Source organism: Astatotilapia calliptera, unplaced genomic scaffold (assembly GCF_900246225.1).
Source record: "Astatotilapia calliptera unplaced genomic scaffold, fAstCal1.2 U_scaffold_93, whole genome shotgun sequence".
NCBI lineage: Eukaryota > Metazoa > Chordata > Actinopteri > Cichliformes > Cichlidae > Astatotilapia > Astatotilapia calliptera.
Window position 1 is genome coordinate 1 of NW_020535837.1, and position 27,926 is coordinate 27,926.

At 40.7% G+C, this 27,926-nt stretch overlaps 3 protein-coding genes across 3 annotated transcripts; 2 read left to right on the plus strand and 1 right to left on the minus strand.

The window, feature by feature from the left end:
* Nucleotides 1-7: 7 nt before the first annotated feature.
* Nucleotides 8-12,942, minus strand: LOC113018509 (proteasome inhibitor PI31 subunit-like). Its single transcript, XM_026161577.1, has 7 exons — nucleotides 12,691-12,942; nucleotides 11,339-11,491; nucleotides 10,364-10,446; nucleotides 9,769-9,966; nucleotides 4,060-4,116; nucleotides 1,909-2,070; nucleotides 8-176 (listed from the first exon to the last, which is right to left on the minus strand). Exons 1-7 carry the CDS (start codon nucleotides 12,817-12,819, stop codon nucleotides 125-127), a joined length of 834 nt encoding a protein of 277 aa, XP_026017362.1. The 5' UTR covers nucleotides 12,820-12,942; the 3' UTR covers nucleotides 8-124.
* A 1,448-nt stretch (nucleotides 12,943-14,390) lies between these two features.
* LOC113018508 (phosphatidylinositol glycan anchor biosynthesis class U protein-like) lies at nucleotides 14,391-23,085 on the plus strand. Its single transcript, XM_026161576.1, has 12 exons — nucleotides 14,391-14,688; nucleotides 16,111-16,175; nucleotides 17,043-17,102; nucleotides 17,957-18,019; nucleotides 18,216-18,325; nucleotides 19,167-19,267; nucleotides 19,475-19,572; nucleotides 19,732-19,886; nucleotides 21,216-21,359; nucleotides 21,477-21,601; nucleotides 21,980-22,122; nucleotides 22,376-23,085. The coding sequence occupies exons 1-12, from the start codon at nucleotides 14,559-14,561 to the stop codon at nucleotides 22,487-22,489; spliced, it is 1,308 nt and encodes a 435-aa protein (XP_026017361.1). The 5' UTR covers nucleotides 14,391-14,558; the 3' UTR covers nucleotides 22,490-23,085.
* A 3,232-nt stretch (nucleotides 23,086-26,317) lies between these two features.
* LOC113018506 (tripartite motif-containing protein 35-like) lies at nucleotides 26,318-27,835 on the plus strand. The gene has a single exon (XM_026161575.1). It carries the CDS (start codon nucleotides 26,318-26,320, stop codon nucleotides 27,833-27,835), a length of 1,518 nt encoding a protein of 505 aa, XP_026017360.1.
* Nucleotides 27,836-27,926: the final 91 nt, after the last annotated feature.

The following is a 27,926-nucleotide window of genomic DNA, read 5'->3' on the forward strand; positions in this document are numbered from 1 at the left end:
AATGAAAATCTTCAGGCCACAAACACGGATGAAACCAAACCCTCAGAGAGGAGAAGGCGGCTGCTATCGGCTGGAGGAAAAGATGCTGAACAGGAAGTAGAAAATCGGGAAACAATCCAGGGTACTACATGAACATGTCATCGTAGCCAGGAGGGGGCATGTGGTCTGGATCCGGCCTAAAAAACAAAAACAAGAGAAACACACAGAGCTGTTGTTACTGTAGCCAGTGGAAGGTGGGTGGTTCGATCCCCGACTCCTGCTGTGCACACGTCTTAAGTCTACTTGGGCAAGGATCGAGTGTGAGTGCACAGATTGGACATAGATAAAAGTGCTGTATGAATGGTGTGTGTGATTTGGTGAATGAGGAGTAACCAAGTGCTCAGCTGAATAAGAAGGTGCTGGCCCATTCACCATCGTCATATTTATATACTGTCATTTTTTCACATTTTGTCTTATTTTTATTTTGACTCCTGGTGTTCGGCTGAGGCCTGCAGGGCAGGGTTAGGTAATGGAGCAAATACACGCCTGCCACATGATTAGTGGAGTCCACTGCCTGCTGTTGGACTGATTTTTGCTATTTTATTTGGAAAAGTTTTCGGTGTGTCTCCTTTATAATTCAAGATAATGCACAGTCAACCTGGAAAGCACAAAAGTTCTGTTGCAGTGATTTCAGTTGTTCACAACACAAAGCAGAGGCTCTAACAATTAAACCCTCTTTAGTGCTTTCTGTCCTTTATTTGGGCTGAAAAGCTTCATAAACAGAAGCAGATTGAAAAACTGTGTATGCATTTCTGCACACTCACCAGCACTTAAGGCTGCAAACAGAGGCATCCTTCATCTAATTATTTTCCTTATGGTTGTCTCATTTGTGAGTTTCATCTATATCAGTTTGGAGCTAGATAAATGCCAAGCAGGCGATTTGCTTTGCTTCATTGCATTTGCTGAAAATGCTGCTGGGGACTCCTCTGCCTCTCCAGCAGGAACTTGAGCTGGACGGTCGCAGCTGTTTGGACTGACACCGAGCGACTGGAACTTTAAACACACAATCTTACTACAGAACTAAGACGGGTTTTTTTTCCAGGACAACAGGCAACCTTTACTTGTTTATTAAATCTGGTTTATTAGTCTATTTAGCTATAGAGTCACTAAAATCTGTGTCTATATATGAGGCTGGAAGGTGACTAATATACTTTTTTTTCTGTCATTATCTTCACGTTATATCAAAAACAACAACTTTAAGGCAACTTTGCATGATTATCTAATAATCATGCAAAGTTTTATTTTACAATGAATCTTGAAAATGGCACCAAATGTTTCTGTAATACATAAGAAATTACACAACTGTTGTATTTAATTTGCTTCAAAGCTGCTTTCAATTTTCTTATTTGTTCTGTGAAGAATGTATCTTTCAGTGGAGTAAATCATACAAATCTAAGATGTTGTAACCATTATAAGCCTTTATTTGGATTGACACAGAGTCAAGAGCTGCCTCCATTATGTAAGGTGGCTCCTCAAAACTCTTTAAATTGCTAAAATGGAGAGGCCATCTGGTATTACTGAGATTAAAATGGGTGTAGCTTTGTTGTGTTTCATTTCTGCTGAATTAAATCTGGTGAAGCTGCAGCTGAGAAGTAAAAAAAAAAAAAAATCTTTAATAAGACCACTGACTGATTAACGCTGCTCTTGGATTTGGATTTTTGATCAAGTCGAAAGATAAGATCTTTTTTTTTGAGAATTTATTTTATGTCGAAATTCAAAGTGTCTTTGACCCTTTGAGAGGTTCAGTGGAGCCTCACAGCTGAGGAGCTGTTACAGCCTGATTAGTGCAGACAGATGGAGGCGTGTGTGTGTGTGTGTGTGTGTGTGTGTGTGTGTGTGTGTGTGTGTGTGTGTGTGTGTCTCTCTCACCCTGGTCTGTGACGTCCGACGGGTCCAAACGGATCGAAGCGAGCTCCTGGGGGAACGGCTCCAGGAGGCAGAATGTCTGGTATCCCACTAGACGGGTCAAAGCCAGAGCGAGGATAACCTGACCTCAAGGGGTCGACTATCATCCCACCACCACCACGAGAACTGAGGAGGGGAGGCGGAGTTCAGAGATTCAAGAGAAGGACACGTGTCAGCTGGTTTTGTTGACTTTGTCAAAGATAAACAGGCTACGGGTTTTATCTGAAAGTGTTTAAAAATAAATCACTAGTTAAGTAACATTAATGTTATTATAACATAAAAAAAAATCCTAAACAAGTTGTACTTTCATGATTGTAATGGATGACGACGGAGCTAAAAACCACCCACCGCGGAGCGGCGGTTTCAAAAGTATTATCCAGCTTACACCACGCTCGACATCCAAACAAGACTGTTTCAAAAACAGACGTCGTAAAGAGCTCCCCAGTACAGAAATCAAACCAAAGAACAAAACGCTAATACACACTAAACACAACAAATAAAGTCCACCTTGAGTTGGTTTTTAAACACGCCCACTTTATCAGTGTACTTGAAGCACAGGTTAGGGGGGATAACATCTTGCAACACAACCCAAAAACATATACAAATGGATGCCCTCTGCCCTTTTTACATTGTGTACATGTGCTGTGGGTCATACTGGATCACTTGGCTGCCATTAAAAACCTCTCATGGGCCTTATTGGCTCTTCTGCAGGGCTCGGCCAAAAGCTCACCTTGTAAGTGAACCAGAAAAATCTTAAGGTGGGGTTGAGTTTAGCAATTATTAAAAACTGTAAGAAAACTAGTTACATAATAGCTGCGACTCAGTTTGGAGATGTTTGCTTCGTTCGAGTCTGAAAAGGGAAGTTGATGTTAAAGTGTCTTAAGCAAACTTTATTTCTAATGGCCAGAAGGAGACGACTCCTGGTGGTTATAAAGAAGTCTGTGGGAAAACGGCACTCTCTGAGACCTCATTAAACACTTTCCTGGAGATTTCATGGGCTGAGTCGCCTGTTTCAGGTCATACTGAATAAAACGGGGAGATCATTTTGTAAATTATGGCCACTTTTAAAGAAAAATAAGAGGACTGTCCAGTGTTCGCCCATTACCTTCAGATTTGTCTGTTACTCTCATTAACCTTGCTAGTCTCATCTGGTTACACAACACTAAGTGCTGACAGCAAAAATAATTAGGGCGAGGTTTTAAGAGTGGGTGATGTCACAGTAACTATGTCCATCTTTTATAACATCTATACTGTAAAAAACAATGTGCCATCAGCCGCCTTCTGGACGGGCTAAATTTAGTCTCTAAAAACCATAAAGCACAAACATACCAACATTACAAACGTGACGAAAGCGCAACAAAGCAAGACAAGCATTGAGCAACTATGACCACAGGTGTGTTTTAACCAGGTTTTCATGTTTACATAGAAGCGAAGAGTCCCTGAATCATATATAGTGCGACTTGTAGAGATCTTTTAAAATGTTAATATCTTTTTCTGACTAAAATATGTTTGATTTTGAACCCTGTATGCCAAGCAATAGCTCTCTTTATGAAATTTATACTGGTGCCACTACCTGGACTAATTGTAGAAGAGTAATGCCTGCATACTCCTGGGGTAAAAATATCAATCAGTTATTAAAGGGCAGCTTTCAACAAAAACTTGGGTTTGATTAATTTGCTTTACTTCCACATTACAGTGAGGTATTTTGACAAGCTGATACTTAAAGCTACATATGGGGAAACAAGGAGATCAGATTAACCTTCAGTGATTTAAAAAGTGTCCTGGTGGAAGGTACTTCAATACACAGCTTGTGTTAGCACAATAGAAAAGCTCGAGCTGATAAAAAATTAATGTTAAAACTAAACTTAGATTCTGAGTCTGCAGCTGCTTTTGTTTGTCATCTTTTCTGCGACTCTCTGACATCTGAGCTTAAAGCTTCGCTTTCAGCTGGACACGCGCCAGTAATCCAGAGCTGTCCACTGCTGTGAGGGCCGACTGTTCATCCTCAAATCCCAGATTAGGGAAAACCCAGGAGAATGCTTAAATGCATGTCTGAGATTGAATTCCATAAACAGATTTAAAGGATTTAAACATGACAGGAAGAGTCAGACTCACCCAAAGGGATCCAGATCTGCTCCTCCAGCTGCAAACGGAGGAACCATGGGGTCGGGCCTGAAACAAACACACACACACACACACACACACACACACACACACACACACACACACACACACACACACGTAAACATCAAAACCAGTTAAATACAGGATCAGTCTAACATCATTTTACAATGGAAAACAAACTACAACAGCTAGCAACGTGTCAAATACGTGAAACACAACCGACGATCTTCTTCACCAACATCTAATAAAAATAAATACTTTATTTATGCTCAAAATTCACCACTGCAAGAGCGAAAACAATAAAAACACCTTACAATAAAAGTAAAATTATAAAAATGTAAAAATCTTATATCATACAATGAGCAGCTTAAACGTAAAACGAATGTGTTATGAGGTGGTAAAGACTTTCTGTATGTGTCCATGTTTCTGAGGAGATAAAAGAGTGAGAAAAATGAGTTCGGCTGCATGTCCGCTAAGTGGTGCAGAGGATGGTCTGGGTCCATTAATTATCCATAGCCATTTACCACACACAGCCACGGTCATTTGGAGGACCTTCGTCAGTTGAGGAAGACATCCCAAGTGCGGTGATTCAAACTGAATTCAATGATATGACGAACTCTCTCAGGCATGTTAATGCATTCAGCATGCGCTTTAATATTCACGCCACTGAAACGCTCCTTCGCAGCAGCGTGTTCGAGAGGAGACTACTTTTCAATCACAATCCTTCCACATTTCTGGTTGCTGCCATGACAACGTCTGCAAGGAGCACATCAAACTCCACTAACGGTGTTCCCTCTGAGTCTTAATCAGCTCACCGAGCTCGTCCATATCACTGACTAAGCGCCTCACATTCCCCATGATAATCAGTGGGACAGTTCCAGCACTGAAACCCCGGCATTTCCTCCTTTGGTCCTCTGGGATAATAGTAGGACTTACTTCAGGCAGTCAAATTGTCAGGACAACCAGAAGGTGAAGATTCTCAGAGCGAAACGTAAAGAAAAATCTCTGGTGAAAAACACACTTGATGGATGCTCAATCATCCAGGGAAGAAAATCCCCAAAAGCTGATTCTGTTCATCTGGACGCAACGTTTTCAGTGGGAGAAACTTTTCGTCACTCATCCAGGTGACTTCTTCAGTCTCAGCTGACTGCAGGTTTCCCCAATCTTATAAAGTGTACATTTGCATAATGACTTAAACTAGCATAACTGAAGGAACAATGGGCTGGGAGGTCAGTTCCTTGATCATTAATATGTAAATTCTCAAGGAGGGGGCCTAAGGGTACATCTCTCACCATCATACAGTGCGGTGATCGCAGCCATTCCCCAACTCTCTGTGAATGGTACTCATGGACATTGATCAGTGGCCATTGATCACGGGCTTTGATCAGTGGTTGTTGATCAATGGTCATGTGAATTTGCATATCAATGATCAATTAACTGATCTGCCAGCCCATTGTTGGAAACAAAAGGTTTCTGCCACTGAAAACGTTACATCCAGATGAACAGAATCAACTTTTGTGGATTTCCAAAAAGAGCTGTGCCAGACGACCATATTAGGGAAATCCTCTCTTAGTGACATCATTTAGAGCCAAGAGTAGAAAAAATAGATCAGTTGTCATTTAGAGTGGTCTGAAAGCTGTACGTAATTGTACATACATGGACCTCATATAATTTGAACATTCCCTTTCCAGGCTTGTTTGAGACGACTGAATCTGGTTCTTTTTAGACATTAAAAATGCTCAACTTTGGGACGATAGTTGATGTAGAAAATTTAGTTTTATTGCATTTTGAATGCAGAATATTGATGTCCATTTGACAATCGCTAGCTGGTTCATTATTTTACATACATAGTTACCTTATTGATTATTAAAGTATTCTGATTGTGGTATATTTAAAAGAATGCAAAAATTAAAAAAAAATTACTTTTTAAAAGGCTTCCCAAATGTGAAAACTTTTGGGAAGTCAGCTTTTGGGAGACTGAAGGACTGAGGAGACACAGTAAAGGAGTTGTTAGCACTGTCACCTCACAACAGAAAGGTTCCTGGTTCAAATCCCAGCTGGACTTTTCTGATTGTAGTCTAAAGGACTTTAAGTGGTCAGCAAAAAGCAACACGTTTTAAGAATCTGCGAGTTTAACTTTTGAAAACTAATTCTGATTCTCTAACATTTCCTAGATGTTTGGGGGGTAACAGTTTCCATCTTAACAAAAACATGTTATCTATTTATTTTATAATTCTCATTTATTTATTGATCCTACAATCATTATTTCACTTTAACTGGATCCTGCAGCTTAGAATCATCAATGACTAATGTCATTTATAAAAGACAGTTGCTCTAAGAGTAACTTTAAAAATGGAAACACACAGGCATGCTTGATTCAGCTTCTAGTAAGACTGGTGGAGAGTCCCACATCTGATTCATCCAACCTTCAGATCTTCAGGTTCTGCCCCCTCCCTTGTCTTGTCTTTGCTTTTGCCATCACTCTGCTTGTTTCTCTGAATTGTTACTCCCGAATCGTCTCTTAAGGATTCAGGAGTGCTTTCTTACTTTCTCTCCATTATCTTGGTCTGTTCTCCTCTTAACTTTTACTTTCTCCCATCTGTCACCGTTTCTCATCCTCATCTCCCTCCCCCTCTGTCTGCACCTCTCTCGGGACAAGGAGGTGACAGCAGGAGGTCGATAAAGTGCTGACATCATCTCGCATCTCATCTGAGCGGGTCATGGCTAAGAGGACGGGGGAGGAAGAGGAGGAGGGAGATGAGATGAGGAGTGAAAGTCAGAGTGATTCTGTCTCGCAGCTCTCGCTCACACATGTGCTCATGTTTCCATCACTTCAGATGACGTTACACTGACTTCATTTCCAGGATAACCACATTTAACATCACCAAACAAAATGCGCATTTTTATCAGAAAATGCTGCCATAAGTTAAATTTAAAGTCACTTTTAGTGGATGTTAAAGATTTTCACGTTTACTATAAATAAACAATGAACGAATTAAAAAAAACAAAAAAACAACAACCCTGCTCTCTTCAGCTTTTGTTCTATCAAACATCACCCATTAAAACACCAGTATGTGCCAATGCACTGGTGTTTCTTAAAGTTAACTAGTTAAGCTTAGCCAGGTAGTGAACCACGTCTGCAGAGATGACTGTTTGGTTTATTCTTACTTTATTCTGACTAATGATTTCCTGCTAACATGGATAAATTGCACTCCATCTTATTTCACAAAATAAAATGTAAAAAAAGGACAGCTAATTTATCCAAGCTAACTTATTTGCGACATCTACCTGCCATTTTTCTATGACTACACTATAACATCTACTGTGACACACTAAGCAGATTTTTGCAGATGAGCTAAATTTAGCTCATCTGTTAGCACCATCCAACCACCCTGTGTTGGCTTTGCTTTGTGTCACTATGAATGACTAAAATAAATACTGTTCTAGACAGAAAGAAAGCTGTTGCCAAAACATTCTTTTCCACCAAAGAAAAATATGTTTAAACATTTTTAAATGGAGCTTAATTCATATCGTAAGTAGTTTTTAGTTTTTCAAATGTGTAGAATCATCAGGAAAATGCCAAGACATCTGTTACAAAAGGTAGCCCAGACTCCCTGCCTTAACTATATGCTGAGCAATCGTGCTTACTTACAGTCAGCCGCCCAAAGGTCCATTTTCAGTAAGGAAAAAAAACTCCTTAGTTAATATCAAAGACAAAAAAGTTAGGCGTGGTCACAGCCCTGACCTCAGCAAATGCTTTCTGATGCCTTTATCGGCTCAATCAGGTCAAACTGATTAAAACATGAATGTATTTGGTAAATTGTGGAAATTCTAATTTTCAGAAATGATGATTATCCAGGGTACGTTCACTAGGTAATGACAAGCTGTTAACCTGTGAGACGACAATATCCTCAGCTTGTAAGTCAGATGCACTCCGGTCTTATCACGTCTGTTTCAAAAGAGACTTAACACACCAGAGAGTGGCTCCATCCATCTTTGGTACTGTCTATAGCTACGACCATGGATCATGTTATTTGATGTAATTTGGCAAGCTACATAAAATAGTGCAGCGTAATAGTGCAGGACAGGTGCAGTATATCATCCCTGTTTTGGCTAATGGCCGCTTGCTTGCGGACTGTGAACAAATATGAGAAGGAGAGTGATGACTAGTGTTTCACTAAGAGCCTTCAGACCTCTTTTCTTTACAACACTGTGTCTGTACTTACTGCTCTCTGACTCGCCTCACCCTAACCTTACTCAAACCTTCTGCTTAGCCCACAGGGTTTTTATCTTTTTTTTAAATTGATTTTATCGTTAACTCTGTTTCCCTGGGTCTTTTCCTGTGTGTTATGAATAAATCTTCCTTTTTTGGTACCGGTAGTGGTTTCATTTTGTTGTATTTATCCGCAACACCTTAAAGGCCGATCCGTGAAAATACTGTCGGACATAAACCGGTCCGCGGCGCAAAAAAGGTTGGGGACCGCTGATATAGAGGATGTTACAAAGACACACACACTTATTACACTCACATTCATTCTCTGGACACTTACCAGAATGTTAAACTAAGTCTTTCCTTGTAATAATTAATTTATGGGAACTTGCTTTGTGTCCCCAGAAGGGAATGTATAAACAGATTTAGGTCCCTGAACATGAGTAAAACACACACACACACACACACACACACACACACACACACACACACACACACACACACACACACACACAGCCTGAGCTCTGTCCTCATTTGCCAACAGATGCTCCGTCTAGACGTATTACAAGCCACAATCTCAGCACATCCAGGGGGGTGTGTGTGTGTGTATCAAATGCCAAAATGTCAGTCATAAATATTAATAACACGAGGCTCTGATGCCATGAAAATGTTAAGGATTACAACTTGTTGGTTGTTCATTGATTTTCCGTCATGTAGTTCTTTCCAAGTCTGCAAAGTGCAAACAAATCTAAAATCGTTCAAGGTTAAACTGGACTTTTAGACTGTTCGAATTTATTAAGTGAGTGAGTAATGCACATTAATGCACACAAAACCGGAAAACCTGAACAGGCCAGACTGCCAATGAATAGACTAAACTATATTAATAATAATAATAATAATAATAATAATAATGGATACTTTATTGATCCCCATGGGGAAATTACTTGTTTTTCTCTGCATTTGACCCATTCACTCAGTGAAGCAGTGGGCAGCCCACTAAGCAGGCGCCCGGGGAGCAGTGTGTAGGGACGGTACCTTGCTCAGGGGTACCTCAGGGTAGCCGTTAAGTGGATTCGAACCGCCGACCTTCCGATCATGGGGCGACCACTTTACCTACTGAGCTATCCCTGCCCCCATATTCAGCCTGAGTAAAACTAGAAATACCACAAATATAAGGTTAAAACTTCATGAATGTACATTAGATTAATTACTTGATCCTATGCTGGTGGGAGAACCTCATTAATGAGCAAAAGTAGGTGGATATAGAAAAATTAGTAAGCAAGGCATTCGTTATTATCTCTATTTGACTCATAGTTTCAGGCAGTATCCTCTTTTTTCCACAAATGCAAAAGAGAGAGAAACCAGGAACATTACAAATATGTGCCAACCATAACTGTGTGTCACACATGACAGTAAAATGTACATATTTAACGATCAGTTCATGAGTTTTGTTGTAAAGTTTTGCATGCACAGTTTGTATCATCACCAACCAGTGAGGGTGTGTCCCCTGGCGAGGATTCCTGCTGGGAATACGGAGGGGGTCACTGTCCTCTCCTCTTCTTCTCTGCGCCTCCTCTTCCTCATCCCGCTGACTCTTCCTCTCTGCTCTCTGTCCGGTCGGTCTGTCCAGGGGGGGCAGCAGCTGAGTCTTCACCTTCTCTGACAAACTGTCTGCATCTTTGAACACACTGCAGAGAAGAGAGATGACTTCATTTATTTTTCAGCTCTATATGTTTATTTTCTGACTATACCAGAGTTGCTAAGCATGACTCACAATTCAAAATAATCTTTAGTTATCAAACAAACTGCCCTTCAAGGCCACCCTCCCTGTCAGACAACCTTTTTATAATAGGCTTTTTCCAACAAATAAAAGATTTCAACAACAAGTGAGTATCAATCTGAGATGACCTTATAAGGCAGGCTGAGTACGAGGCATACTTTATTACTATTTATACATTTCTTCCTAAAGTTGGAAAGTTTGTCCCTTACAGGATCCAAAAGTCTAACACAACAATTATAATAATCAGAACAACATAAGACAACAGAATAAAAGCTTAATAAAGTAGAGCAGCTCAAAAAAATAACCTGTCAAATGTATGAAGCTGGTCAGTGTTCACGTGGTCGTTGATGTTCACCGTTAAGTCCGACACCTGCTGTGTGCTGGAGTTCTACACACACACACACACACACACACACACACACACACACACACACACGCGCACACACACGCGCGCGCACACACACACACACACACGATCCATTAAAAAGATAGATTAACATGGAGAATAATATCTCAACAAACTAGCAAATAATAAACTGAACCTAAATCATATTTTCTTATTTTACGCAACTGTGTGTCAGATCTTTGCATAGATCTACATTTCTCCAGTCTTACAGTGCAGTAATACGACCCGTATATGAATGACAAAAACTAAAACTCACTGAACTAAACACTAAACTAATCGAAACATTTTAATCGATACAAACTCGAATGACCGAAAAAAACACAAATTTAAAAGTAAAGTGTTTGCGACCTCACCCCTGGCTGCAGTGATGTCTGCTCTGAACATCAAGATTCAAACTTAGAAAATCAGACTTGATTCCCTTTTAAGGCTTTTTATGGATCCTTACATCAGGACTGAAATGCAGGATAAACTGGTCGGTCTATATCAGTGCTCCAATGAAAAATAATCCAGAGGAAAAAATCTTCTTCTTAACCTCCTAAGACCTGAACTCTTTCATGGCATTTTAAATTTCTCTTTGCTATTTGGGCTGATTGGAACCTGATGAATTTAAAAACTAAGACTTACCAGATTTCTTTTTTTTTTTACATAATTTTTGTTTCTGAGAAAAACGAGATCCACATATGAGGACATTCGTTTTAAACTTTGATAGAACAGTGGCAGTATAACGTCCTCGTAATTATGCAAAATTTCAGGTTTCTGCTGTCATTAATAGAGGGAAAAAACCCACACACTACCATAATTTTTAAAGCACTATTTTAAATTGCCATTGTCTAGAAAACTAATTAAGATTCAAATCAAATGTTTATGTGCTTACCATCAGATTGAAGATCAAGGTGGAATCAACAGTGATTGCCTTGAGGAGCATTTGGGTGTCACTGTTGTTGGCTTTGTATCGCAGACTGTACAGCTCTTTGTTGTTACTCCAGTCAGCAGGCAGCAGCTCGGACTTCTTATCACTGCTGCGGGCCTGGAGCAGGAAGGTCACAGAGGCCGTGAAGACAGATAAAAACAAAGGGGGTCAATTCAATCAGAAACCTGCTTTTTCTTTTCACAATATTTGTTATCAGAATTTGGCCAGTTCACTGCAAATAACAAAACAATACATAAGAACTACAGCAAGAAATATGTGTTATTATTAGATATAACATATACTAATCTCATCACTAAGGTTGTAAGATTGTTGTAAAAAATTGTAAACATATTGCAGATTCTTGTGTTGCTGCAGTAAAACAGACTAAAACTAGCTAACATAAACAAGACTAACCCTATAATTAAAATGTGACAAAACAACATTGGTCAATAACGTAAAAATTCCACATAATAAAATAAAAAACGAACGTGGAAAAAATAAATATAATAATGATAATGATACACATAAAAATCCGGTAGAGTGAATTCATTTTTAGGTGCATAAAAATTTCTCATTATTTATATCTAAAGAAAAAAAAACTTTTCAACATGTCATCATGTTCAAAATAAAGAGAAATGTCTCATTTGGAACTGGGTCACTTTACTAAATGGTAGGTGTCATTCCAGAGTGTTTTTATGTAAAACAATCACACAGAGATGCCAAACGTTTCCCTTTTCACGTTAAATCTCATTATAAATGCTTCATTTTAAAAATAATACTGATTACCTGTTGATTTCTGTAAAATGAACAATGGGAGAGGGTGGAGGATAGCAAGGCTGCACACTAACACGAATCTGTGTCATAAACTCCCGTGGTGTTTCAGGATGACTGCCCCCAGTGGGTTAGCCAGCTAAAGATGACATGACAGTTTTGGTAAACTGTCCCTCTTAAAACAGATGCCGTCAAACTGAATATCAGCCATGACAGTTGGATTAAAGAAACCTAAAACGCATTTCTCACACTTTTAAATTCTTCGCGTTAACGTCAGCTTGACACGGGAGGTGATGCTTGTTTATGAAGCTATAGCTAATGTACATTGAGAATTACATACAGAACTCCCTTGGAAAAACCGACATTTTAAGAATTATTGGAATTACGGTCTGAAAAACATCGAAAACCACATACACAGAATCTTTTTGCTAATATTTAATTTGCATTCCACAATTTGGCGTAAGAATGATGTAAAAAGAAAATATTATCTTTGCCATAATGTGGGATAATTTAACACAAGATTTAGCTAAACTAAGCGAACTCACCTCGTCTCCTGAGCCGATGCACCTGTATCCGTTCTTTATCAACTCCCAGTGAACAAAACACACAACGGCGTCCTGCGGGCAGGTGATGTTACCTGCGACACAGGTGTACAACACCTCCAAGCCAGCCATGTTTTCCTTCAATCTGCCAACATCGGTACAGTTTCAGGCAAAAGAAATGAAAACGAAAGTCTGTGTAGCAGCTTCACTGAGTCAAGCTGCAGTTCGGTGCCAAGCAACAGGAACCATTTCCGCTTCCCGGCTTTTCAGTTTAAAAGCACCAGAGAGCTGACCGAACGGTACATATCTGCAAATATCCAGTGATATTATGTGACGTAATGACCTTTTTTCATTAAGCTTTATTTCTATTTCATTTAGTATTTTTAGCTTCAATTAAGTTTCATTTTGATTCACTCTCAGATTAGGTTTTCTTATTTCAGTTCCGTTTTTCTTAGTTTCTTGGTTACTTTTACTATAATGTGAGTGTATTTGTAAGGGGGAAATTTAGACGAAGTATTAAAATACAAACTCAACTCTTCATGTCATGTAGGCATGAAGTGTTGCGTTTTTCATCCTTACAAAACATGTGCACCAATGCACCAAACTAAATATTTTTCTCATACTGGGTTTTATTTTGTTTGGGTTAAATATAATAATGTTGAAATCGGCCCTACTTCAATTCATTGCATCTTAAAAGAGCTCATATCTCTGTATAACTGTTAATTTAAAACAGGGGCCTCAAACTCGCAGGCCGGGGGCCACTTGCAGCCCACGTCACCCCTACTTGGGGCGTGTATATTGACATGAAGAAATATAGTACAATTTGACCCTTGAAGTTATTTATTTATTTATTTATTTATTTATTGTTAGGGTGCAATAAGTGCAATGTTAAAATAAGTTCCTTAAAAAGCAAAAAATGATTTTATATGAAAGCAATATGAGCAGAGAGTACAAACATGTTGAGGGATTGGCTGTGTTAGTTCAGTGAGAGTTATTTGTAAAGAAAACAGTTTTCACTAGCAGTCAAAAATCACTTATTTCTGCATTTTTATGTTGTTAAATAAATATAACAGAAATGCTGCCACGTGTCTGGCCAGAAAGAGAGTACCAATTTGTTTATTTGGCAGTTCAATGAAAGGCTTCAGTTAGTTAATAGTGAGGGAAGAAATGCGTTTACCTTTGCAATTTTATCTTGTTATACAATATTTGAAATTCAAAAACAAACTAAACACTACATTTTCTAAGATATTTGTGTGTTTTCTTGTTTGTTTGTTTTTGTACTCCTAGAACACTAAAGTGCTCTCCAATAAGATGACAATGCCAGCAGTGGCCTACAGCTTTAAGACCCCTGATCTAAAGAATAAAGATATGTACGCATCAAAAACACAAGCGATAATTTAAAAAAATCTAAAATGTCAGTTGATTAATTTTCAGACGGCATTTTATGCTTGTTATTGTATTATTTGTGTGAACCTATTTTAATGATCCCAACTTGATCAGGAAAAAAGTAAATTTATATTTTTAAACCGAGTCAATTTTGTTTTGATAAAACAAACGCAGGGTTAGCGGAAGCGCAGTGGTTCACTGTGTACGGCTTTTTGTTTTGATCCCATTCAAATAGCCTCCGGATGAAAACAACTATAGGACAATAAATGTTCCGCTTTGTGTGCTTACTCTGTTTGTGAGAGTGTGTTTCAAATGTAAAATGAATCATCAGTTGACATCAAGCAAGCGTGTAAAAAGATATCACATGCACCAAAAATTATCTATCTATCTATCTGGACTTTTGGTTCCCTCCCACCTTCCTTCACGTTTGGAGACTTGATTTCCCGTCGTGCACCTCGCAGGGCGGACAGCGCTTCCTTGTCAAGATGGCGGCTCCCTTGACTCTGCTGTTGATTGTGGCCGTTACGATCCGTGCCGCTTTGTTCCGGTCCAGTTTGGCGGAGCTGATTGCAGAGAGGGTGGAGGTGGTGTCGCCGATAACCGCCTGGAAGAGAGGTAAGCGCGGGTTCAGCGGTTTAGAGCCGCTGCGTTCCGTTCACGTCCGGGTCCCCTCACCTCTCTCTCATCCGCGCTGTTATCCGGTAACTCGGTCAAACCGGTTCAGCTGCAAAAATCAGCAGCTGAGACTCAAATTCAGAAAGTTCGGTGATGTTTTACTGACATTAAGCTAACAACGGACACGTTTTACTTTCTGTAGGGGAAGTGTTTCTTTGCTATTTCCAATGAATGGAGCTCAGTGGTTGTTTCTCTGTCAAACATCCATCGACCACCAATAATAATGACGACCAGAGTCTCTGCCAGCGGCTGAACAAAGATCTGCACAGTCTCTAGTATTTGTGGACCCCCTGTAAATGACCCCCCTCCTATGAGCCACATTCGTTTCCACGGGGTTATTTGCGCATAGTAAAGTAGACGTTACACCTGTAAAACATCTGGCTGACGTGTATAGTGTGTGTATAATGTTACATCAGCAAGTGTTTAAAAATTAATTTCCACAGCTACAGCCAATTTAAAATCACTACTTAGCCTAACAGGCACATGTCCCCCTGCCTTCAGGACCTGCTTGCTGTGAGGTGATGGTGCTAACAATTGCACCACCGTGCAGACACCCTAATTTGGACAAAAGTATACAAACAGACTGAAATATGTGCACCCCCATGAATATTTGTTTAATTGCCCCTTAGCAACTGACTACCTCTTCTGTAATCATTGATTTATGAGGGCTCAAAAGTGATGGAGAAAATGCACATACCCCTGCCCCATGTGCTTCGATGGCCAGTAAATATCTGAGAATAATTAATGTACAAAAAAAATCTACTGGTTCACAGTGGGAGGCACTCACTGATTTGACTTTATTATTTGACAAATTTGTATCAGCTTTCCATTAGTTACCACAGACAAAGATTTTGTTTTAGATGAATTTGTGAAATATTAGTGGACTGTGTTTAAGTTTCCATTTAGCATATTATGACACAGTACCTGACAGGAGCCTGAGGTGCAGGTTTGCAGTCAATCTGAGGTTTTTCTGTAAAACACAAAACATGACCAACGTGCTGTGAGACTCGCACAGAAACACTTTGTGCATTTTTCATTACTCAGTTGTAACTGGAAGCTCTGGAACTGTTACTGTCAAGAGGAGGCATTCAAAGACAACAGCCCAGTGCTAATAAAAAAATATTAAAAGTTGGAGATTTTAACAGAATTTATGATTTTGGCTTCTAACGATAGTGGAATAGAGAAAAATTAGTTTACAATGTCACTTCACTCTCGAAATTTCAGACCAAATTCACCAAGTTGAAGTTCCATAAATGCAAAAATAAACATTTTCCACAGTGACCAAAATAATTGTGGTTGTGATTTTTATTGTAATATAGCAGTCTTAATAAAACTGTTTCTCTGTTTGCTGTTTCTTTGCAGTTGTTGAAGGTTTGGCTCTGCTTGATTTGGGGGTTTCACCATATTCTGGAGATGTTTTCCACGAGGTGAATCTCTCTCTAACACAAACACCTTTTACAAAGTCTGAGTGAACACTGAATGTATATTTGTACATTAACCTGAAAATAATCGGAAAATATGAAGGAGATGGTCTGGAAAACAAAGATGAAACATTCTAGATTCTCCTTATTTCTTGGTGAACCATCACAGTGGAGGGGATTAGAGACACAGGCAACATTTCTAGAAACTTCTTTCAACAAAAGGTCAGATTTCCACTGAAGCAGCATTCAGATAACACCCAGGTGGAAACTGCTTACTAAGCAGCTGTGTAATAGCAAGAACTTCATCATCAGAACAAAGTGAGAGTGTCAGAGTCAGATCTTCTGAGTGAGGAGGGGCCTCCTTAGAGTCGGGCCATGGCTGGACCAAAGGTTTCTAAGAGATTAAATAGATACTCTAAAACATCCAGAGCAGGGTAGGGTGAGCACATCAAACTTTGTTCACAGATAATCAACAAACACAAAATGTATTATATCAAGATCACAAGAATCAATCAGCTGCCTGTTTGTAGACTCAAAGGATGAGTAGCATCTGTAAACCACCTCTCGAATGTCACATTCACACCAACAAAGTGCTGGTGCTCAGTCTAAAACCAGTTCCATGCATTTCCAGGTGCCGTGTTGGTGGAAAACGGACAATAAATGTCTTATTTAATTATATAGACGTGCTGGGATGTTTCATTTGTTCCTGGTTCTTGATTTTTCCATGACATGCTTGCACCTCATAGGTGGTGTATTTCTACAACTGAGATCTGAGTCAGCAGAAAATTATTTAATGTGTCTGAAATCCACAAATGAGGCATGTTGATGTTTAGATGTTCATGTTGAATTCTCCTTCTGCTCTGATCCTTTCAGACTCCTCTCATCATCTACATGTTTCACTTTTTGGTGGACTACGCAGAGATCACATTTATGGTGAGTCTGAATACAAAACATCATTTTGAAGCATTTTTTTCTTTGGGGGCAGTCTCATTACTGGAGAGGGATGGCTGAGGTGGAGCGGACTTGTGCAGAGGATGGATAGGGAATATGGGTCTTGGCCAAGAGCTGCCAGGTGGGAGGAAAAGAGGAAGGACACAGAGAAGATTCAGAGATGTAGTGAGGGAGGATGTTAGTGATCGAGTGACATGGAGGCAGATGATTGTGACAACCCCTAAAGAAGAAGGAGATTAAACTCTGAAGTGTGATCAAATTGATTGTAAAGCCACACACAAACCTCAAACCTTTTTGAGGCTGATGTTGATGAGAGCTGGTTCTCTGAGCACAACCCAGAACCTGAACGGCAGGTTTCAGTGTCAATCCACAGTTTTAAAGTCCAAAGGCATCAGCAGAGACACCAGGAGCGTGCTCGATGTTCGATGCCCACAGCATTATACATGAATTCATAAACCAGGATTCATCGTTAATGCAAAGGTTTAATGTGATTCCCAGTAACATCTGAGAGACCAGATTCAGCCCTGAAGTAGAGTGTCTCCACTCTCACCAAGAAAACAAGAGCTTCATGGCCACACTAATACGATCTTCACTTATCATGAGCCGTGTTCACCACATTAACCTCCTCGCTACTTTCCATAAAATAGAGATTTTGGGGTGGAGGGCACAGTGGAGGACACCCAGCTCTTATCACAGAGGACCAGGCACAAGGGTCAGAACAGATTTCCCTCAGAGCTTCTTGAAAATAGCAGACATCAGAGTGAGATGACCTTGAAGTGGAAATGCAGCAAATGTTAAATCAGGCATACTTCATTTTACCGTTTCTGTCTCCTCAGCTGGCCGACGTGATCACCGCTGTGGCTCTTTACATGGCAGTGAAGGAGTACAACAAACAAGTGGTGAGAACACATCAAAATACACAGTTTAAATACTTATGTGTAGAGAAGTAGGGTTGGCCTAAACTCCCAAACCGCGTCTCTAATAATGAACAGGAGTAACTTCAGCTCACGTGTTCTGTGTGAGACCTTTGTGTTTGGGGCTCTGTGTGTCTGCATCTGTTTCTTTTTCATATATTTGTCTTTGATGCCATTTCAGTTCAGAAAGCAGAAGTTTGCTTTGGAGGCCGACCGATACCCCATGGACTCTCTGGAGCTCATCAGAAGCCCCAAAGAAATGTACTACGTCCCTCTGAAAGTAGCCATGTTGTAAGTACCATCACTCATACTGCACACAAGTCGCACCTATAGAAATTCTCTCCTGCCAGATTCAGCTTCTTAAATTTCATCTTCTTACCCAGAATAACAAAGGTGTCACCACTCGGGCTCTTCCAGCTGCGAAGTTTATTATTTATTCTTGAGGCGACTGTTGTTGTGATTCGATGCTGTATAAATAAAACTGAATTGAATTCGGGGTCTAAAATGAATTCATATAAACTTGCTCAATTACAGTGAACACCATCACTCACCCACAAAACACAAAAATTCAGTCTCCACAAAAATGTCCAAACGATCCCGGATGAGCCCCCACTTATGTCCCAACTCAAAAGCCAAAACATAAATAAGGAGACGAACACCAGAATGTCAGTGAGAAAGAGGTTTATCTTGGCTAAAGTGGCTGCTACCACCCAGGCAAAGACTAGTGAGCCTCACTAAAAGCCTGCTGCAGGTATGCTTTCATCCACACCTGACTAAGTGTGGTCAGTTAGCACCAGCTGAACACACTGAGGAGATTAGGGGCTGCAGAGGGACGTAACAATGACTAGATTATAAAATAATGATCATTTCCAGTTGATAAGAATCACATTTTAGCCTCTCAAGTTGTGAATGTTGTAAATAGCTGTGAGGAAAAGCTTCATCCAGACGATTGATAAAATTTCAGTATCACCTTGTGGAGGAGAACGCTTCACCTTCTCCGCTCTGAGGTTAAATTTGAGAAAATCCAGGGAAAACGGACAACGCACTGTATCTCCTGAAAATTCTCCTGTTTGTTTTCAGTTTATTTACTTATTTAGTTACTAATAATTGTTCTTTGCTTCTTTTCGCACAGTTACCTGCTGAACCCGTTCACCATCTTATCCTGTGTCGCCAAGTCGACTTGTGGCCTGAACAACGCCGTGCTCGCCCTCTTCTTCCTCTCCACAATAAAAGGTACACTTCAGATCTTCGTCTCGTGTTTGTGTCCGAGCAGGAAGTGACTGTTTCCTGCTGATCCCATTCGTTGGCTCTGCTGAAGCTTTTTTTTTAATTACATCAGAGGAACGTGAATCACTTTGCTTTTATTTAAATGTCGTTTTTTAGAAGTTTGCTGTGGTTTTATCAGGTTCTAAAAAATTTGCCTTCTCTTTGTTTTTTCAGGAAATGTCTTACTGAGTGCCATATTCCTCTGCTTGGCCACTTATCAGTCCATCTATCCCATCACCCTGTGCGCTCCTGCCATGCTGTATTTTATGCAGGTTTGTCATCTATGAATGGAAGCAGATATTTCATTGTTTTAAATGTTTTATTTTCTCTCTGCTCTCACTTTTCTTTTGTCTTTTCCTTTGCTTGTTTGTTTCCGTTCCTTCGAGCATCATTGCTGGGATTTATCCACCTCCCTGTCTCTGCTCTTCCAGCGTCAGTACATCCCAGTGAATTTCCATCGGGTCAGCTTCTGGTGGTTCATCGTGCAGTATCTCTTCATGTACCTCGGCAGCTTGTTTGTCCTCATCTGTCTCTCCTTTTTCCTGCTCGGCTCCTGGGACTACCTGCCCTCCGTCTACGGCTTCATGTGAGTAAAGAAAAGAAACGGCGGGGCTGAGGAGCTTTGTCTTCATGTAGTTTCTCTCAGGCACGCGTTCCCGAGTTTGTGGCAAAAGTGCTGAAGACAAGAAAGATAAAAATGAGTGAATTTGGCCTCACTCGGGATTATTCATGTCTCAGACAGCCAGTCGTAGACTGTGCTAAAATCCAAACCTCACCAGCTCTTAAAGCCATCCGAGAGTCGACAAAATCCAAGCTGCTCCTCAAAGTCGAGCACCTTGACCTAAAGCAGCAGTTAGAACCACCCAAGAGAGCAGGAGAGGAGCTGGAAGCCATGAATTGGCATAAAATAAAAGCACCGATGTCTCTGTTGTGTTGAAGTAAATTCTCATGTGAGGTTTTAAGATTTGATCAGTTCATTGGTTTGTTGATTTGAGGATTTTTGGCTTTTGTCAGAAAAAATTTAGATGAATGAGGTTATTATCTTTTCTACAGTAAATTAGAAATGGCAACCGTGGAAAACCCCAGATATACTCTAGAGCAGCCATGCAGAAACACAAGAGTGCCGCGGCCCACTTACAAACGCCCACAGAGCTCATCTTAAATCTTCACTCTAAACAAATTGTTAGAGAAAGTCATGTTTACGTAAAAATTTTCTCCAAAAACATAAAGCACACAGGCTGTTGGCTTTAAATTGTTAATGCTACACAGTCATGTGCAAAGTGTTAAGGATGGTGTGTGACCCACCTGTCACACACTTCAGCAATACATTTAGGTCAGAGTAACGAGTAATATCACAAACTAACCACTTGATTCCCCTTTTATATAAATATCTTTTTATAAATATGTAGATGACATGCATACTTGTACATACAAACTGAATTTCTGTTACTGTGGTCCAGCTGCAGGACCTTAGTGGCCCACAAGGGGTACCCAGCCCACACTTTAGGAACCACTCTTCTAAAGTATATCTAGCTTAATTTACTAGATAAACCCTCTCCAGCTGCCTGGATAGACTGCAGGAGGCAGCACAGGATAATCACTGTTAGCAATGCGATGTAATGAACTGCACTGCTTACACATCAGCGTTGCATCAGACACACACCTCTGTCAGCACCTCTGAGCTGCCATGCATAAGAGAAAATATCTCATGGTGTTGCATCAGCAGGAGGAAGAAACTGTCCATATTTGCGCAAAACGTCCAACTTTTTTATTGCATAATTACTCCACCAGAGGGCGCTGTGAAGCTTATTTATTTTCACTGTTCAGTTCCAATGAGTGCGTGTGATGTTTGAAGACAGAATAAACTCTGTAAGTGTGTCTGCATCTCTAATGGGACTGTTTTCTCTCCCTCCAGTCTCTCGGTTCCTGACCTCACTCCGAACATCGGCCTCTTCTGGTATTTCTTTGCCGAGATGTTTGAACATTTCCGCCTCTTCTTCCTCTGCGTCTTCCAGATTAATGTTTTCTTCTACACCATCCCTCTGTCCATCAAACTAAAGTAAGTCCAGCACCTCATTCTCACGTTAAAGGTCCTTCCAAGTTTTCCTGTTTAATAACCTAAACCTGAGTAAAACCACAACATGATGTATCATCTGTGTTCGTGTGTGTGCTGCAGGGAGCATCCCGTCTTCCTGATCTTCATGCAGTTAGCTGTGATCTCCATCTTTAAGTCGTACCCCACTGTGGGAGACGTTGCACTCTATCTGGCCTTCCTTCCTGTCTGGAGTCACCTGCACAGATGTGAGTGGGGGGGGGGACCTGACAACATTTCCACTCAGTCTGTGCTCTTACAGATCCTGGTTAAAGTATCATCACATAAAAAAAATGTTTTGAATATTTACCTTAAATTTATGTTGTCTGGGGTCAGAAGCACTGCCGATCAGTGAGAGTAAAAAAACATAGAAACAAAGTCTCTGAAACACTGTAGAATAAATATGAAATAATAATACAGGATGAAATTAAAAAGATCTTTAACACTGATTGGTCAGAGATTTTTCATCAGCTCCAAACTGTCCTCAAATGAAAGTCCTGATTTTTCTCTTGTAGCATCTTAAAGCTTCATTAATTCATGTTTTTGATTTGATTTATCAGTAATTATATGTCTTTGTTCCTGTTCAGTCCTGAGGAACATCTTCCTGGTGTCCTGTGTCTTGCTGGCCTGTTCGGCTCTGTTCCCAGTTCTCTGGCACCTCTGGATCTACGCCGGCAGCGCCAACTCCAACTTCTACTACGCCATAACTCTGCTCTTCAACGTGGCGCAGGTAGGATGGTGTGCATGTGAGCCAGGGGGGCAGAGTTAATGCTGTTTATTTATTTAGTTAAAGATAAATGCAATAACGCTGTTAAATGAAGTTTTATCCATTTTTAGATTTGGGATTTTTTTTTTGTTTCAATATCACGTCTTCTTTCAAAGTGGCAGTAAAGAAAATCTTATTTACAAGAGGCAGTCTGTAAGAAGAATCCCCCCCGATAGTGCAGTCTCAGTGTCCTGATATAAATATATGTCCCCTTCAGATCCTGCTGGTGTCAGATTATTTCTACGCCTTCTTGAGGAGAGAGCACCACCTCACCAACGGGCTGTACCTGAAGAGGAAGGACGGCTCTGAGGCGACGCTGATTCTCAAATAAAACGCACCCGTGTTTGCACTCAAGGGAGGAATAAACTCGTCTTCTTTTTATCCTCAGAGGGAACAAACAAAAACTGAAGGAGGGTAAAAGACTTTCAGACCTCCTGTGGTCCTCAAACAGATCAAAACGGCACACGCAGAACGTGCGCACGGTACAGCGTCACATGCAAACAATAGCACTGCAACATACAACATGACAGACGTGTGGGATGTCGACACGTGGCTTACTCTGAAGCCTCACCTCCACCTGTAACCTCCACCTGTGGTTACTTCCTGTAAGCCACTCTGGGAAAGTTTATTTTTTGATGCTTTGTTGTTCTTGCAGCTCCAGGTTTTATTTTAAAGCACCAGCTGTCGCGCTGAAGGAAAAACCTCTTTTATTTGATCATTCTCGCCCACGTGCACGCGTTTCTGTTTCCCTAATTGCCTTTTTGTTAAAAGTGGCATCTGTCGTGGTCGGAGGAGAAAGAAAAAGCTGTTTTTAAGAGCTTAGAAACCTTTAGTTTCTCACCAGTTTAACAGTGTTTGCCTTTTACAGTCTGCTCTTCAGTTCTCGTTTACCTAAAGTCATCTAAAGTAAAAACCAGTTCAACCTCATTGTGTTGCAGAACACTACTTGAGATTTTGATCAGAAACTGGAAAGTTTTTCTGGCGAGAAGCTGCGTTTGTCAAACATCAGATAATAACAACTACCGAGCAGGAAACGAAGACTGCAGTGAATGTGTTGACAACTGAGTCGCTCGAGTTTGGCATGTTTGGAGAGCAGAAACAGATAATCATCATTAAGCTTCGGTGGAGGGTTGGAGACTGGTCCCAGGAAGAACACACATAATAATGGATCCAAATATTTATGATGGTTTTGGTTGTAGATTTAAATATCACAGAGGAGCGGAGTCTGAAATGTAAAGGGCCTTTCTTCTTCTTCTTCTTCTTCTTGTTTTGGACCAAGTTAAAGCTGCAGTGAGCTCGTGTTTTCCACTTTCATATAATTCACCAAATGAATGCCTGCTTTACTCGTATTTCTGCATGTCATCAAGGTTATTTATTTAGATCAAATTTGTAATTAACATTAAAATATGAACTCTGATGTCTGTTTGGTGAATATTAAGGTACCAACAGGCAAAAAAGTGTCAAATGGTTAATTAGTTATATTTAAAAAGTAAATTAAAACCAGCTGTTTTATTTTCCATCTTTATGTCCTTTATATTTACCATATTGACGTATGAGTGGAGTCAATCTGAACATCTTCGCAGATGAAAGGACGACTACATGCATGTTTATAAGACAGTGTCTCAAATCCACTCTACACACTCGTTCTGTAACAGTTCCTCTAATGTCCACTAGAGTCTGGCTGTAATGAGTCAGTCCCCATAGGCTCCCATGTTAAAATGTCCAGCTTTACAGCACAAATAAAAATGCTTACAGACAAGTGCATCCATGGTTTTGGCTAACTAGTTTCCTCCTTCATAAGGTGTTTGTATTTTTAATGACTCGTCTGTTTAATTTTTATTTGGCTTAAAGTTTGATGCTGTTGCTGCTTTCACTCTCAGGCAGGTAGAGTTACAGGCGTCACCTCGGCTAACTGAGTCTGAACCGGACCTTTCGACTGTGTTTGTGCTGTTGGTGCCTTGTGGAGCAAGGAGCAAGTGTGCTTCAGCATTGGTGAATGAAATACTAATATCTGCCTGTACTAAGCACTAATTAGCAGGTACGAGTGTCTGAGAAACTGCACTCGGTTTCTGAATGAAGTTGTTCTTTTTGTTCAAAGGTTTTTGTCAAACTGCAGCCAGATTCAACCACAGCGACACTTTGAACACTGATTCAGTCACTTTGCTGGTGTGACTTCACTACAAACTCAGACTCTGCTCAGAAACCGTGTATGGTGGAATTGGGACATGAAATCAAAGTTTTGTTTTCTGTTCATTGATGATTTCTCGTTGTAACATGAAATAATTTTATCGGCACCTGTGAACAACCATGTTTGCTTTCAGTAGATGTTGGGAAACATGCAGTTACATTAAAATGAAAAACACATCCTGTGTTTGTGTCTGTAAACTGCACCCACTCACTGCCCAGTAACATGACAACAGTCTGTTTGTTTTGGGCAAATAGCAACTGTTTTAATGCCAATGATTCATTTTTGGTGTATTTATTTGCTGCACTGAAACATTTGCTCAGATTTTGTTTCGTGAAAAAGGATCTCTGTGTTGTTTTGATACTGCGTGTATGTACGAGTTTGATTAAAGTTCAGGGTTTACAAGGGCCGACGTTACGTTTGATCCGTGATTGTCATAAATGTTGATTAATAAACTCCGGGTGCTGGTTTAGACTCGTCTATTCTATTTCTCCATGCTGGTGTTTTCACACTGATTTGGTGCCAGATTACTAAATTTGAAAAACAAAAGTCTGCACATGCAGGGGGCAGGTGGAGGCCCAAAACTCACGTTGGGCTAAAATAAATACTGACAGCTGATATTCAAAGTTCAGCCAATAAACCAGTTAAGGAATCTACAATGAGACTTTGGGTTTCCACAAAGCAGAGAGAACTCTTCAGGTGACTCCAGTGTAAGTTCTACAATAATCTGTGGATTCTTGGTACCCAGCAGAAAGCTGCAGCCACTTTATCCGGGGCTTTCTAATCTTTTGGCTTCAGTTCAGAATTCTGACCTCATGCGGCTCTAGAGATAAATGAGCAGGTGCTTGAGAAACACTTGGAACCTTGGAGAGCAGAGTCCTTAGATTTGATTTAGGATTAGTTAGGATCTTTCTGATAGAAATCAAAAATCCCACAGAAAAACATCCACACCACATGATTGTGCAGCCGTGTCTGACTGTAGCTATGTTACGAAAGAGATTATCTTTGGTGTGTGAACTGTGGTTCAGTCATGTTTTTCCTTCTTATAATCTTTGGTCTAACCTTTTAACTCATGCATATTTTTTTCAACCCAGTGACCATTGAAATTATAGTTGGGGACGTATTCATTTACATATGAAGACAGGAGTTCCAAAATAACTGAGTGGTGAGATCTTGTTTCTCAGTGAAAGCTATTAGACCAAGTGGACTTCAGATATATCCTAAGGAGCATAGATATTTTTATTTTTATCACCCCAAAAACTTACCTTTGCATTGCTATTGTGGTCTACTTATGAAAGTTAATGAAAAATAATTAATAATACCAGGGCCTCGGGAAAAAAAAAGAGGCAGGCAACTGGGGATGCTGAAGATCTGAAAGAGGAAGAGCGTTTTCCCCAGGTGGACCAAAGAGTGGAGAGAATAAAGCAAACACAAAGGGAAATGTAACATCATCTTATATCTGAGTTGGGATTGTGGAGGGGCAGGAACCATCACTGCTGATATAAACACACAGTCTCACATCCACACCTACAACCTGTTTAGAATCACCAGTTAAACCAAAAAGAACATCAGTGAGGAGGAGAGAGCCGGAGTACTCAGGAGGAAACCTGACATATAACAGTGCAAACAAATAATTAGCTCACTGTTTGTGCATGCTCTCTTTCAATATACCTGCCTATATCAGAAATGTTGATCAGTTTGAAACAAAGGCTGGCTCTGTAGCAATCGTCAGATGCAGATAACCCAGTAATGTGGGGAATTCTCTGCATGAGACAAGCAACCTTGTGAAATGTATTTTCCTCGTTCTTTGACCATATAGGCATCAGATAACATACCTCATAAGTCAAAGTTGGACTTGACTTCTGTTCAGTTTGCTTAGGACAAGTAACCGGAGGAGACGTGAGTTTTCCAACTACAGCAGAAAGATCACCGGGGACACTGGAGTGCTGCTAAACCTGCTGCTAGTTCATTGCCATGGAGCGCAGAGGTGCTTTTTTACAGCCATCTGCGGGTTTGCTTCCATTCCAGGGCAAACTGGCTGCACAATCTGAGTCTGAAAAGGAACTCACCTGTTCGATCTGCCATGAAATCTTCAGAGATCCGGTCATCCTCTCATGCAGCCACAGCTTCTGCAAAGAATGTCTGCAGTTGTGGTGGAAGGAGAAGGACACCCAAACCTGCCCACTCTGCATGAAGATACCCTCATCAACTGACCCACCTGTGAGTTTAGTGCTAAGGAACCTGTGTAAGACTGCTGTAGAGGAGAGAGCTGAGAGAGCAGAGACACCAATAGCAGCATCTGAGGCTCTCTGCAATCTGCACGCTGAGAAACTCAAACTCTTCTGTTTGGACCACGAGGAGCCCGTGTGTCTCGTATGTCGAGACTCAAAAGCACACAACAACCACAGATTCAGACCCATTGAAGAAGCTGCACAGGATCAAAGAGTGAAGCTCCAGGTGTTTCTCAAGTGTTTACAAGATAAACTGAAGCTCTTTGAATACGTGAAAGCGAACAGTGACCTCACTGTAGAACACAACGTAGTGCAGACTCGGTACATAGAGAGCCAGATTAAGGAGCAGTTTAAGAAGCTTCATCACTTTCTGTTTGAGGAGGAAGAGGCAAGGATCACTGCTCTGAAGACAGAAGAGCAGCAGAAGAGTCGGATGATGCAGGAGAAGATTGAGGCTCTGACCAAAAAGATAGCAGCTCTTTCTGAAACCATCAGTGCCACACAGGAGGAACTGAGAGCTGATGACTCTTTGTTTCTCTATAACTACAAGGCTGCAGCAGAAAGAGTCCAGCAGCGACCCCTGCTGGAGGATCCTGAGGTGGTCTCTGGAGCTCTGATCGATGTGGCCAAACACCTGGGCAACCTGGCCTACGACATCTGGAACAAAATGAAGGAGACAGTTTCCTACACTCCTGTGATTCTGAATCCAAACACCGCTGAAGGACACCTCATCATCTCTTCAGATCTTACTAGTGTGAGACAAGGAAGCAAACAGAAGCTTCCTGAAAACCCAGAAAGGTTTGACAGCTATTCGATCATCATGGGCTCTGAGGGCTACGACTCGGGGAGTCACAGCTGGGACGTTGAGGTTAGAAATGATGGAGTCTGGTGTCTCGGTGTGCTACAGGAGTCAATTAAGAGAAAGGGACAATTAAAGACTGGATTCTGGGAATTAAGTCGCCACGATGGGAAATACACAGCAGTTGCTCCACCACTTCCATGCAAAGTCCTCGCAGTGAAGACGCTCCAGAGGATCAGAGTTCGCCTGCACTGCGACAAAGGGAAGCTCTCATTCTTTGATATTGATACCAACACACTCATACACACCTTCAAACTCACTATCACTGAGAAGTTGTTTCCTTACATTGAGACCAAGACTCTTCCGCTGACCATACTACCATCTGCCATCTGTGTAACACTGGAAGAGCAGCCACGTTTAAAGGCATCTAAAGACTATATGATCCATATCCAGTGTAGTTAAGCATGTTTAGATGCTGGTCGAAGAAGTCTGCTTAGAAATAATCATAGACTTGTAATCAAACATTTCTATCATATGAAAGAAATGTGGGTGT